The 15053-nt window shown below is 44.7% G+C and overlaps 1 protein-coding gene across 1 annotated transcript; it reads right to left on the bottom strand.

Annotated features, from left to right (window-relative positions):
• Nucleotides 1-4301: 4301 nt before the first annotated feature.
• Nucleotides 4302-14401, bottom strand: DMRT1 (doublesex and mab-3 related transcription factor 1; the record flags this gene model as incomplete). The annotated part of the gene is made up of 2 exons (XM_010082332.1): nt 4302-4464; nt 14118-14401. Coding segments are annotated over 2 exons (447 nt in total), but the record flags the coding sequence as incomplete, so codon positions are not given.
• Nucleotides 14402-15053: the final 652 nt, after the last annotated feature.

Here is a 15053-nt window from a genome sequence, read left to right as displayed (position 1 = left end):
GCTTTATGTTCAAGCTGCAAATACAGCACTGCTCCAGTGCTTCATTACTTGTGTTTCCAACTATCCTGACATTTAGACAGGAAAATAAAAATTCAAATCCATTCAGCAGCTAGAGCAACATTTTAAATGCAAGCCATCTCCTTCACCACAGGCACAGACACACAGAATAATTATCTCAACATTTCACATAATAGTGACAAAGAGAAGTTTTTATTCCATTCCACTTCAAGACAAGTTAGCTACTCTAAAATCAAAGGTGTCTGCAGACACGGGGATGTTCCTCCTTTGCATCCTTATATTTGAATGTTAAATTTTTCTGCCACTGTCCTAAACACTCCTCTACATATAAGCAAACACGCAACTTTTACTCAGTAGAAAGAGGACCCAAAGCGAGGCACCCAGTCCTGATCCAAGCATGAGCCTTCTTGTTCTATCAAACCAAGGTCTTGGGCAGGTATTTCACAAATCTAAGTGCACAAGGGGCTGATTCAACATTAGTGCAAGGTGCTACCCACTTCTGGGCAGTGATCAAATCCTGAAAAAGTCTCATTTTGAAGGGGGAAGGGAGGGGAAGCAACTGTCCCACAGAGATCAATGGGAATAAGGCACTTGACTTTTGGAGATGAGATACTCTATTGTGACACATTCTAATTCCTCCACCTCCTGCACAAGGATCTCTCAGCTTGGCTTCTTCCAAAAGAAAGACATGTCAAAGCATGCTTTTCATGCACAGGGATTGCTAACAACCTCTCATACATGGTTTCCTCTCGTTGGTCTTGCAGAAAAAAGGAGAAAAAAAATATTTTGAAAGTGCAGAGTACAAAATCCTTCTCCTACCTAGAAATCATTATGTAAAACCTACAACCTGGTGATCTAAGAGAGTCCTCTGAAAATATCCTTTTTCCATTTGTCACAGCTTTATCTTCTTTTTCTCCCCATTTTATCAGTTTCAGCTGGAAGGGCAGCAGCTGTGCTTAGTTGGAAGCAAAACCATTTTACTTAGATCCGCTGCAAATTGCAAGGAGGTTGACTGATGGTGTTTTGCCATTCAGAAAATGTCAGCCCACTACTATATACAACACACTGTAACACAGTATGACCTCATGTACAAATGTCAGAAGCTTCCTGAGAACCTCACATCATTCACAAAAACAAAGAAAGTGTAAAACAGTGGTCTGCTAGCTAATCTCTCCTCCCTTTCCATATAACTGGTCTAAGCAGACAGTTAACTTAGCAGAACAAAATTAATGAAACAGTCTGACTGAAATACTGAGATAATACGTGAACTGATAAAACCTCTAAGAGCTGAAGTTACAACTGAAGTGTGGCTAATAGAGTAATGGACTGCATGTGTTTTAAGACCATCTCAGATTTGTGCTTGGGAATTTAAGAACCATTTTTTAAAAGATACATATTTCTGATTCTGAAAATTTGGCTGCGAAGTGAGTTTTTTATTTTGACCTGCTGCTCTTCTATATGCACTGTTCCCTTCCCGTAAAATTTCTGGATTAACAATAAATAAGGCTTCACGTAGATCTTGAAAAAAACAGTTACGGGTTTGCTGCAGGAGTTATTAGGTGAAGTTTTACAGTCTATATTATATAGCAAGTAAGATCAGATGATCCTCATGTTCCATTCTGGACCTAAAATCTATGAACATGTATTCTTAGAAAGAAAACAAGTCTCTGAGTATGGTTACCACTTGAACTGCAGAAAAGGAAGGAGTGAAATATGTTTATTTAAAACATGCAGTTAAAGTGTCTTTATCAAGTAACAATCACTAACCCTACAGAAACATGTCACCAGGCTTCACAAAAAGCAGTCAGGCACCCAAAAAGTTCAGCCCAGCAATCACTGGAAAAACACATAAGAATGTGTCTTCTGTACGAGACAGCTGCAGCACGTACAGTTTGTACTTTGCCGGAATGGATCAACCACCCTCTTTAATACTCAAGATCCACTGGTCACAGCCTCCTGGCTGATTCTGCACTCACACAGATGACAATAAAGAGGCAAAAGACCTCAAACCCTCTTAGGACTGTGAAAAGCACAAAATGAAAAACATCAAGGAAGTGTAAATCATCGACTAACAGCCTGAGAATATTATTTTTTCTGCATACGGAAAAAGCAAAAGCAGTTGTTTCCTCCAAGAACATGCATAATGGAAAATAAGATGCTTCTAAGAAGCCCATTAAAAGGGTATGGTCCTGCTAGTATGTTCAAGTTTTTCACAAAAATACTGGTGCCTCTTTCACTCACTAGCTCCCTGCTATGGAAAAACACTTCTTCAGAGTCTGGAAAATGCTGTTTGATCTCAGTAAATCACATCTCACTGCTTGTCGGTTTCTGATTGATGGTGTAACTTAGGGAACAATATCTGTGTGTGGAATACTGTCTAGAGAAGCAGTCAGGGATTATTGAAAATACAGTATTTACGCAGTTTAAAAATCAGTGGCACATTACGCACAACTTTCTTCTAGAGTGATGAAAAATTACTTAAGTGTATTTGGGAACAAAGGGTATAAGGTCTTTTTTTTAAGGTCTATTTGTAAGAACACTCAGCTGGTTAAGACTTCTTAGTGAATTAGTAGTGATGAATGCAAGAAAAAGTGTCAACCACAGTTGAGCATAAAGCCAGCTGCTTCTCCAACCAATGGGCAGAAAGGAAGACGTCACTGTACAATGGTGGTCAGAGAAGATGGAAGAAAATAAAACTGAAGAAAAGAGAAGGAAAACGAACCAAGGATCACTGATTTCTCTAAGCGATTTAAAACTACTGGAGAAGGAGGAAAAGTCTAAGGTTTCATCACACTATGTGTTGTTTCTTCATCTATCTAATACATCACAGTTAGTTGGAAGACTTTCAGAAAACAGCCACCCTGAAAGAGCATCCACCTTCTCAGCATAAATCATTCTGGAGTTACTGAATTCAGGGGCTCAGCGCTGACTTACACCAGCTACAGGTAGGACTTTATACATGCCTCACCTTCCAGAACATAATTTGAGTCCTTAACCATTGTATTTTTCACCAAAACACAAAGGCAACAAGACATCAGGACATCAGCCACAGAAAGGCCATGACTGAAAACAATTACGGAACCTATGCAACATACATCCTTCCATCAGACAGAAAGAGGGGAAGATTAATTTCAATGTATAAGGGTATCACAGAAGTAAATGAGGATGGATGCTGTTGCCAGTGGTGTGACTCTGAGAAAAAAAAACCAAAACAAAAACAAAAACAAACAAACCACAAAAATTTGGCAGGTGTAAAGGGAAAGAAAAGAAATACTTCCCACAGACCATACAAAGTTAAACTGCCAAATTATCTAATTGCTACAGAGAGACAAAAAATTCAGAGAGCTCATGGAAGGGTTAGCTCAATTCACGGAGTACAGATCTGCTGCTGGCAACAGAAATGACAGTTCAGTGGCAATCAACAGCTCAGGACTCCTTTGAATTCTGTAGGAGTGTGAGGATTTTGGACATACAAAGTAGGATCACCCTACTCTTTCTGTTTCTCTTGTTTCTCTAGCACCAGTTACTGTCCTGTTCCAGAGGCAGGGAAGCACTTCAGTGTAGTTGGTCAGCTCCAGCAGGGTCATGTTAATACCTGTGCATGCGCTCTACCTGCTACCGGAGCAAGGAAACAAGAAAGCGAGAAACACTGTCAAAACCACAGGGTAAATTCACCAATGCTTCCTGGAAATTATTGCACATTATAGTAATCCTTAGGACAGCCAAGAAACACTGCATATGAAAAGAAAAACTTATCTGCACTAGTTTCAAATGAAGTAACATGGTGTGATGAGTCTGCAAGCAAACAAGGAAGCAAGTCTGCGAAGGGTTTCATAACATGGTTTGGATGCAGGAATAGTTCCCACACACGGTTCAGAAAGAAGAGGACAGTAAAGGCTCAGTGGGAGGCCTCTGGAAATGGACAGAATCTCTGAGAAGAGAGGAAAGATAATTCTGTGGTTGGGGCAAAGATAATTCTTTGTTCCTCCAAGGGAGCCAGGTGGTCATCACCAAAGATGACACCTCAAGTGACTCTTTGTACAACTTAAGAGACATACACAGGAGCAGGAAGGTACGACCAACTGCTCCTGAACCACGGGCCTTCTGAAGTACAAGCTTGCACTACTGTACAGTAACAGCCCTACGTTACCACTGCACCACAAGCCATCATCCTGTGAACACCTACTTTCTGAGGCCTGGCGTCCTTCCCTGCAGCAACCCACACCTCCCCGGTGCCTGCCCTGAGGCAAGGCAGTCCCAGATGCCCTGGCAGATGCACTTACCTCTTGCTTTTGGCTCTGAGTAGGAGGGGATGTCTTCAGAGGTCAGGATTTGGGGGAGGCACGTGGGAGCGCCAACCCCCTGTCCCAGGTAGGAGGCGGGTGCATAGTAGGAGCACATGCGGTACTGGGAGCTGGCGGCATGGCGACTCTCCATCACCTTCACCTGCCGGAGACAGAAGCGCAACAGCAGCCTATGAAAGCCAGGCCCCGGCACTGCGCGGGCAGCCCGCTGCCCCACACCCACACAGCTGGGAAGGAGGTTATGGGGGGTGGATGGAACGTAAAATCCTGACATGCTGGCCTTGGTTTTTTGGTTTGGTTGGCTGATGGCGTGCCCACACCACCCAGACACAAACAAGCCGCCACGGTACAGGATGTGACCCAGCAGCAGCACCAGCACACCCACGGCTGGTTTATCTTACCTCACGTGAACCTGCGTCCGGCACACAAGCATGCATCCTTCACTGCAAGGAGCCTCCAAGGAAGTCCCCTGCTTAAGGCACAGACAGCACCACGGGAAGCTTTCCAGACCCTTCCTTCAACAGCTCACACCCGACCAGGGTCAGAGGTGAAGTGTCCATCCAGTCCCTACTCCTCCCCAGAGACTAACCCACCTCAGACTGGTGGTAAGTGCTCTGCCAGGGACCTGCGGGGGGGCCACGGAGGACAGTCCTACCCGCTGACTCACTCAGAAAACACGGATGGAAACACATTGCTTTTCCCACGACCTAGTAAGATGGAAGAATATTTCCCTGATTTACTTAGTGAAACCAAGTTGTGGACAGACTAGATGGGAAGCCCGTAGTGGAGCCACAGGTGGACACTGGGCAGCAGGTCCACCGTGCCAGCACCGTGTCCACCAGACAAACCCATCTCCTTCCTGCAGCCTGCAGCACAGCTGGAAGCATTCAGAAATCAAAGTTTATCCTACTCCAATGCCCTGAAATAATCCAAACTGACCTCCTCAGAGAGGAAGGTCTTAAATTTTTGTTTTGTGAAAGAACTACCACCTACTACTACTTGTTCCAAAGCCCTACAATGTAACACGACCGCAGTGCTCCAACAAATACAGCCAAACACTCCACAAGACTAGGATCTTCAACAGGAAAGGTAACATAACCTGGTCTCCCTAAGTCTGCTGGGCAGGGAATGATTGTAAGATGGAAAGCTTCTAGACAGACAAAAAGTATCACAGTTTTGTATCAGCTATAGAGGTAGCAATGCCAGCATCAACGCATGTCCAGCTATGCCATTAGATGTCCTCTTCGCAAGCATAAGTGCTTGACAGCCTTTTCAGACACATCTCACTTCGGTTAGAGGAGCTCTGCCCACTTTGCTGTAGTTCCCCTGGGCCCCAGCCAGCCACGTGTGGAGTCCTGCTCCTCAGCCCTTCCCAGGCTGCGACACTCAGACATGGGAACCAGAAGAGGCAGGGGATGAACCGGCTGTCCTAGCTGGCCACCCTGTGCCAGCACACCCCAGGGTCTGGTCCTGGAAGAGGACCTACTGGCACCTCCTGGAGAAGCAGCCAGAATGCAGTCACCCCTTCTTAGTATGCCTAGCTGGAAATAACATGGCCCAAATCACATAAAATCCTGCTGGTGCTCTTGGAGACAGAGGGCAACATCCCACTTTCCATGTGGAGCCAGGTTTGCAGCAAGATTAAGTGGCTTTTTACAGGAAGCAAAGTGCACCTCTGCCAGTCTCCTGACAGCGGCACAGTTGCACGCATTTGCACATGTACTAGGGGATCGGCAGGACATGCTTTTAGTCTGTGAAAGTAAAGAGTTTTTCTATAATAAATTAAAGCAATACTTAAAAGGTGATTTTTCTATGATCCGCACCCTATGCATGCAGAAACAGTTCAACATGCACTGAAGTTTCATCCATGATAAACAGTAAATTCCTCTTAAAAGAATTTATTGTGTCATCCCAAGGAAACCTGAACTCAAAACAGACACATCCCCTCTGCTGTTCTGAAAAAGGGCAGTCTCCCCTTGGAAACAGGCATGTGTGCTTTGCATAGACTCCCTTAACAAAACCCAGGCTGCCTCCACCCAGAAATTCTGGATTGGCAATACAAACTGACCAAAGGCTCTGCCCAAAGACCACTCTGAATCCGCACATCTGCAAAGCTCAACAGCTCTAGAAGTAGTGGGGAAAAAAATTCAGCTAACTCCTCTCTGCCCACTGTTCTGCACACACTGCCTTCTTTCCCTCAGTGGGGCAGGGTTGTGGGCAGCATCCACGGCCCTCACATCTCCACCTCTCCCTTGTGCAAGTGCACATGTGCACACACACAACCGAGAAAAGGTCGCCTGCAAGAGACAGCATTATTTTAGCTGTAACAAAACAGAGGGATCCTGGCACTGAAATTATCACATAGATTTTTCCTCTCCCTGTAGAGTTGATGCTGTGACCTGTTTCCTTTCAAACATTTTGTTAGGGTTTTTCTCCATTTCTTAAAAAAACCCCTCACCTAAAATCTCTGGATGCAATGAATTATTACTACTATTATTATTAGTATGTGGTAGCTGGCTAGCAAGAGACATGTTTTATAATCTTATTACCCACACCAAGTCTATGAACCACAGTTCGACCAACAGCCAGAGGCTTGGCTCTGCAAAGAATATGCTGTGTATTAAGTGATGAAGAAAATCTAAAAGCTTTGGGTTTTTTTTATTGAACTGTTTAGAATATACATTGCAGTAAATCTGAACCATAAGGTTTCATTTTTATAGTGTTTAGCAATCCTATTTTACAGTAACAATAAAAAAACAACCAGTCGTAAAAATTCTTGACCTTAGCGCTGCATTAAAAAGGGGGCTTAGGAGATCATTACCCCATGAGAAGGGACATTTACTCTGTATTAACTCCTGCAGACCTGAAGAGTACTTGCATATTTTTGAGTGCCAGAAAGGGAGACAAAAACAACCCTGAGGAGGCCCTGGAATGCTCAGATTATTTATAACCTGTGGCAGTCCAGCCTTCCAAACACCGGAGCCAGGTGCCACGTTTGGGATCTTTCCTTGGGTCCTGTTCTGGGGGAATGCTGGGGTCACACAGTGATCACAGGAGACGCCTGGCTCTCTGGTATCTCCTGCCTCCGTCTCCCCACCCAGCCCTACAGTGGGGCCAAGACAGGCAAGGGCTGGGATGGTCCCACAAGCCACGCTGGTTTCTATCACTGCAGGACACAGGCTGTAAGAACAAGGCACGTTTTAGATGAGGAAGTGCTGTGGAAGGGAAGGGCACACACTTCTTTGCAGAGAGCAAACTGAGCTCCTCAGCTGAACACCTGAGTTGCTCACTCACAGTGCATCCCCTTCCAGCCACACACAGTTCATGCCCTGCCCCAGCTGCAGGATTGATTCACCAAGTACCTCACTGACTTCCATGGAAGACACGGGTCATCAGAGAAGCACATCTGGCCTATCAGCATTTATGGGTTCCCCTAAATTGTACAACACAGAACACACTCAATAACTGTTTAAAGGATGTACTGCAAGTAACAGTGGGATGCTTATAACTCCTGAACAAACAAATATGGCCTGACTAAAAGACCACACACAGAGCAGAAATTCCTTCCCTGTCCCCTTGTAAAGTCCACATGGGGAGTCAAGAGGTAGCTACAGCTCGTCCACAAACTGGCAAGCAGGAAGCAGGCTTTGTCTGTCACTGAGCACAACAGTCAGTGCAGCCTTGCAGCAGTGCCCAACAGTGACAGAGTATGTAGTGAAAGCCAGGGAAGCATAAAAAGAAATGCTCTTGCATCAGTTCAGATCACTCCTGCGAAAAAGCCTTCTCAACAGGTGGTGGAAGAGCAACATAAAGCCCAGCTCCCTCCAAGTTCCTGGCAGCATCAGCATAACCTCTACACATCTTCTTCAGAGGAAGAGCTGAGGGGAGGAGGTGGACAGACCAGAGACAGAAGAGGCAAGGCATGCACAAGTGGTGGCTCATTTCTTCCAGCCTCAGAGACTAGAAAATGGTCCTGCCCTTCCCAGATGATTTATTCAGACAAAACATCACCTGGGTAATTCCTTTATTTGTAGAAACTGACAGCATTCTCCTTGCGAGCAAGCCAGTGTCATTCTTAGTAGCACCTTCACATTTTCAATTTGATCCTGACTATGGGGCTTATTCCCATGACAAGTAGGAGGAGGTCACAGAGGTAATCCTGGCTGACAAGGGCTGCAAAAGATTCGGAGCAACAGAAGACATCAAAATACTATCCTTCAGCTCTGCCACCAGCGTGCCACGTGATGCTGGCCAAATCACTCCACCCAGGCTTTTCAGCCCTCTGTCTCATTCAGGAGTCACCAACACCTGCCTTAAAACAAAACCAGTAATAACGCAAAAACCAGAGAAACTCTGTTAAAAGTTTTAACACAGCCTCCTCCTTCTGCCTTGATCTTAAAAACAAAGCCAGCTTTAGGGGGTATAAAATTGCATTTTGCATTTATGTGCATTGTTTGCAAACAACAGAATTCACAGGTCAGTTTTTGGCATGAGGTGAGAAGGCATTCACTGGGCACCAGAGTAGAAATCCACACATTAGGAATCTCCGTTCTGTCACCTGCCAGGCGTGTGACCATAGGCAAGTTATTTAACAACCAACTCCCTTCCTCAGTTTCCCCAGCTGCAAAGCAGGGTTGTTGCTTCTCTCCCACCTTGCAATGCTTACTGCCCATGAGCTGACCTCTCACAACTACTGCTGCACTCGCACTGCCCAAGGTGGCTTTGTTTCGTTCCTAAAACCAGCTAAGCATATTTTCCAGCATGAGCTAAAAACGAGTCTATGATACCGTGCCTTGACTTTGATTCTAGCACAGAAAATACAAGAGACATCTATATCTGTCCCTCCTTGATAGACAAACTTAATTAACCTTTGCTATTCTGTTCCAACCTATTCTTTTAGACAAAGGCAGTGACCCATAAACAATATGTTACCATCAGAATCTCAACTGCAGTGACACCTAGAGATATAGCCCTATCAGCAGTATCGGAAAATAAACTGCTTAGATTAGCTCCTCCAAGAAATATGGATTGCATTCATGTCACACATGAGCTGTCAGAAACATTAGGATACTTTTAGCATAAATCTGTAGTGTGAAGGGTATGTTATGAATACAGTATATAATACACTGCTTACACATGAAATTGGGATTGTGTCAGGTGACTTGCACAATGTATATATTCACACACACACACACATTTTACACCTATTTCTGGAGAGTTAAACCACACATTTCTGTAATAAGGTCAGGCTTACTGGAGGAAAAACAGTGCTAGCAACTAGAAAGCGGTTGTGGAAGTTGAAAAGGGGAATCTTTTTTAGTAGCAAGCGGCTATTCTTAAGAGTTCCAACTGCTAGGTGCCCTATCATGGCCGAGAAGTAGGGAAGGAAGGAGGGAAGGAAGGCAGGACTGGAAGAAAGGGAAAAAACTACCTCAGAGTGTGAAACATAAAGTACATGGAATTCTGAAATTTGCCCAAAACCTCATGGCCAGCGTTAATCTTTCCCCAAAGCAGGATCCCTGGAGTTACCAAAGTAACAAAGAAAACGCAGGCACTGCTCCCCAGGTGTGGGGGCACATTCTGCATCTTGCAGATTTTTAATGGTCCAGCTGCAGGAACTAGAAGGGATGACGCTGACTCAGAAGGAGTCCTGATTATCCTTATGCTGTGGGTCACAGGCTAGCAATTTCATTGCCAGCTTGGAGAATTAAATCTATTAGATTCAAATTTGTCCATGCAGTCTTTTCTTTTGTTGTGGTAGAGAAGACTGCAGTCACCCCATCATTCTCCAGTTGCTGTCCCTAAGCAAGGTGCAGTGAGACTGGTTTCAGAAGCAGCAACTTCCACTGTATACTGACTTGCAGTCCTAATGCTGGGGAACTCGTTTAACTGCTAATTGGATTGAATGCACATAAATTCCTGTTGTAATGAACAATGATGAGAGCTTTAAGAGAGGGTCCAGATGCTCACACAGAACTGCAGTGAAAGGAGATGCACAATAACCACCACAACCGCAATATTTCCTCTCCAACCTAAACTTGTCTTTTCTTCAGGTGCAACACCAGGCAGATCTGATTATCTGCCTTAGAGCTGGAAAAAGCAGCAGAATGTAAATGACTGAAGGGGTCTTGACCAAAACTACTGTTTTCATATGCTTATCAAATCTTGATGGATATAACTTCTGGGATAATTATATAGACATTAACAGAACCTACACAGAAATACCTAAAAAATTTGCACCTCTATGAATCCACTCAAGTATGCGAGCATCTGCGAAGAACAAAGACTAATGAAATCTGACATTAATCTACATTAAAGATTCAGTGATTCAGTTTATTTGCCAAGGCTCAATGATGCATTAATCCTCATCCCATCCCACACACACTTGCATGTTTCCTCCCTGGCTTTCCTCCCTTGCTCCCTAAATTCTGAAATAGCAGACAGCTGGGCTGCTAAAGGCCTTGTCTGCATCCAGAAATTATCTTACTTAAAGTATGCAATTCTCCTTGTGTGGTTACAGTTATTCCAGAACAAGCGACCCTCCACCAACAGAGCCTGGAAAAGACAGGGGTCTTGTCTGCACTGCTTAAACTAGGATACCGTCCAGTGAGCACATGGGTGGCTTATACCAACAAAGAAATCCCCTTGTGGCCTCACGCCTTAGCAAGCAGCCCTTATTTGGTTACAGCAGGCATTGCACAGCTATCATTTTGGTAAAGAAGCAAAAATCAAAAACCTTGATAAAAACAGTTATATCACTACCAGTGACGTAAGTACAGTCACTCGAACTGGAAGACTGCTTAAGAAAGCTTGCACATATAAAAACTAAATGCAGTCAGTAGAGGCAATCCAGCAAAAATTGCTATGTAGACAGAAGTACATGTTTCCTCTGAAGAGAATCAGCCTATATAGGTTTGTTAGCAAATCCTCCTGAAGGTGTAAGCAAGGTCTCATTCCCCTTTGCAGATCATTCTTTGAAACTCTCCAGTAACTCCTTACCATGCTTGACAAGAGAAACTCATTTATCCTTCTCCATGTTTCTGTGATCTTCCCTTGCTGGTAACCTTCCATGCACAGAATCCATTTTTAACCATGTGCAGCAGCTGAGAGCTTGCTCCCCTTACAATAAACCATCTTCACAGTGTTTTACAATCTCGGCATCACTGCACCCACTGCCATCAAGCATTACCTATCGGAGCCCTCGCTAAAACTCTTTATGATTATTTGTGCAATGTTATACTGTCATAATAGTATGGAAACCCCATGATTTGTAACTCTTCCAGCAATAACAATCCTTCTTGCAGATCAGCCTCTGAGAAACAGCTTCTAAGTTACATGACACTGACCTTGAAGTACACTCTGCCCTACTGAACAGGAGAAGTGGGTCCTGGCTTTAGGCCACTCAGAAGCTGGAGAGATGCCACTTCTGCACGCAGAAAGCACTACCTCTAGTCTCCCTGCACAGACATCTCACCAGAACAGCACTGAGAGATCCCGAAAGGTTTGGCCAGAAGAAATTCTTAGCTGAGTTAGACACTAAATTCACATGGAGGTGACTGGAACCATGCGATGCATCCCACAAGGTGGTAATGAACACCCAGCACTTGGAGCCTCCTGGTGGAAGGAAAATAGTCCTTTTTGACAACATCCACCTGTTTCTGTTTAATCACCTCTTTGGTATCCCACTACTTTGAATGGCACTGAAGCAGAAGTTAGTTACAGATTCTGCAGATCCTCAAGAGAAAAATGCATGGAAAACACACTATTGCTTTTATTTCTTCAAGGGGTGTCAAAAGTCCCACAGGAAACAGGCAACCTCACAGTGAGACAACAGTCCCTTGTCGGCCAAGACTTCTTACACATAGTTTAGTTTCAAATGACAGTACATGACAGCAGAATCAAGAAGACACCACCTTCATTCCAAGGTTTAACACATTTTAACATACTGTCATGTGTCTCTTCCTCAAACACTATGCACTAGGAATAGTCAATACCTGTAATTCACTTTCCTTTTTCCCAAGCAAGTAAAATCCCAGAAGTCTCTCCTGGCTGGAGGAATGGTGAAGTGTGGGACTAGCAGTCTGCAAGAACATTATTTTCACAAGACGAATGTTATTGCCCCTCATTTGTGTTGTGACAGCATCTCCAAGCATCAGCTCTGTATTGGCTCTTAGAAGCTACATACTGCAAAAGCTGCAGAAGTAACTTTCTAACTAAAATACTCTGCTATGATGTGTCAGGTTAACCCAATCAACAAAAATGAAAAAAGCTAAAAAAAGCACTGGCACCTCACCCCATTACCATGCACAAAATCCTATCCTCAGCATGCTTCAACTAATTCTCCCCCTGGCCTGCTGATCAAATTCAGCAGCTAGAGAGGAGTGTATCTCCATGTATCTGAAGGTGATTGCAGTGAAGTCTATCAACACACCGAGAGAAGAAAGCTCTTGTGGTCTGTGCTTACATGCAGAAGGAAGTGAGACAGCTCTTTTCCCCATATAGCTACTCATAGCGAAAAAGGGACATGGAATAGTACTAAATGCAGACTGCTGTAAAGCCATGATCTTAAAATTCATGGACCTGCCAGGTGTTGCCCCAGGAGGCCTCTGCATTTCCAGAAGTACCTTTCCACAAAGAAAGTGTCTAATGACAGGAAAGCCTTGCCAAAGGTGATGTGGATTGCTACAGTAATTGTAATCACCCTGGTCTTAGTCCCACCTCCTGGGTATCAGAAGTTAAAATGCCCTTTCAGTGTTGGTCCCTGTACCAGAATTGCTAGAGGAATTCTCTGTCAGCAAAGGGGATGACCCATCTGTTCCCCTTAGAAATTAGGTTTTGTGGACATTTTGTCTTTCATTGTTGAGTGGTTTCACAACAGAGCCTTTGCAGAAGGCAGCCTGCCCTCTCTTGATGCTCTACAGAAGAGGTCTGCCCTCTCTTGCCCTTGGACAAGGGACTCAGGTATTCACAGACTTACAGGGCATAGCCTCCTGAGTTCCATATCAGACAGAAGAGCACAACTCCAGCCCAAGACCAAACGGCCTCAGGGTCACTGAAATGGCTCCGCTTACTCTGCCAAGAATCTCCTGCCTTGGCAGATTTCCCCTTTTTCCTGTCTCTGACCCATACTGAGTTGGAGGCTACAATTATCAGATCCTAGAGTGAGAGGGCTCTGTTGGCTTTATACTCTTAACTAATGAAGTACACAGAGCTTTGGTGTGACCCTCTGAGGCACAGCCTGTAACTTGAGCTACCTAAGTCAAAATTACAAGCCCCAGAGCTGACACTGCCAGTAGCAACACACCATTAGAACACACCATTAGCAACATGCCATGTCACATTCAAGTGACTGACACCAATCCACTGCATAACAGCATGGTCTCCTGGGTCACTTCAGCGCCTTGGATGTGAGAGATGGAAGAAAAAAGAACAGGTTCCTGAAGAGCAAAGCCTCTCAGAAACGATACTTGAAGTTCTCAGGACGCTATGTTGGATAATTCCATTGGACTCCTTTTCCAGAAAACAGCCCCAAATCTACTATTCTGTCACTTAGAAGATAAAATCAAGTAGGTGCCTTTACCTGCGCTTGCGGGAACCTATACCTGTATCATTGCTTTCCTTGTGCTGCATCACAACCATTTTGGCTAAGTTTCCTAGTGGGTCCTAATCCCACCCTGGAATCTGGTTCTGGTTTTGCAGTGCCATGAAAGCAACAAACAGGAGGTCAGAATCAGGCCCACAAAACAGCTTACTGTCCACCTCGCTCTTCCATGAAACACCTCAGTACCACCATACCTGCCACTGTTTTCCTGACTGGTTTGGCATGTATGTTGCTGGGAGGCTTCGACGGGTTTTTTTCATGGCTGACCCTACAATTGTACCCCCCGTCTCACTTGAGGAAGGCTCACTGGCCACTGCCATTTGGTACTGGGAGTAGTTGTACAGGTTGTTGTAGTAAGGATACAGGGACGGCTGGTAAAAACTGCTGTAGTAGGTGGAGTCCACAACCAAATCAGACGTGCTCTCCAAGTGCCCTCTGCTGGGGATGGAAGGGATGTCCTGAATGAGCATCCGTCCCTCTGGAAAAGAAAAAAACAAGCCATTATGAAACAAGAGGCTCCATGAAGACCATTACCTTTCACCTTCTACGAGCTATTACTTCTCCTGAAGGCTGTACTGCAGGTAAGAAATAGGAAGAGATGTGAGCTGAAAGGGAAACACGGCTGGAGGTTTGGTGGAAACTCAAAGTTCAGGACCACCTACAGACACCATGGACCGCAAAACAGGAAACAAAACCACCCGCAGCTTAAGACAGTGCTCTGAGTTCTCAAGCCACATCCATTGATCTGATGATGATTTACAACATCTAAGGATGCAGTCTGCTATAATTTTTATATTGTAACAGTGTGCCAAATTTATTTTAGCCCCTTGGAAGCAGAAAGGCTCTGGCTACAGGTTGACATCATTGCCCTGCAGGTAAGAGGGACCCTTTCCGAACATGCTGCTAGAAGGGGCGGCCACGAGGCCATGAGGAAGGTGCAGGAGGGCAAGGACCGCATGATCAGCCCAGATGTCTCAGGTGCTAACTCTAAGCAGGGAGGGCCTCAATCCCTGCCCCACCTCCAAACTAAAATTTAGTGCATGTTTACCTACAAAATCACAGTGCAGAACAAGCTCCTACACCACTGGCAAAAGAGGAGGAAGCATGACTTGCTGTCTGCACCCTGGGGT

This window comes from Pterocles gutturalis, unplaced genomic scaffold, assembly GCF_000699245.1.
Source record: "Pterocles gutturalis isolate BGI_N339 unplaced genomic scaffold, ASM69924v1 scaffold25344, whole genome shotgun sequence".
Taxonomy (NCBI): domain Eukaryota; kingdom Metazoa; phylum Chordata; class Aves; order Pterocliformes; family Pteroclidae; genus Pterocles; species Pterocles gutturalis.
Note: the sequence above shows the minus strand (reverse complement) of the source record. Positions and strands in the feature narration are given on the sequence as shown.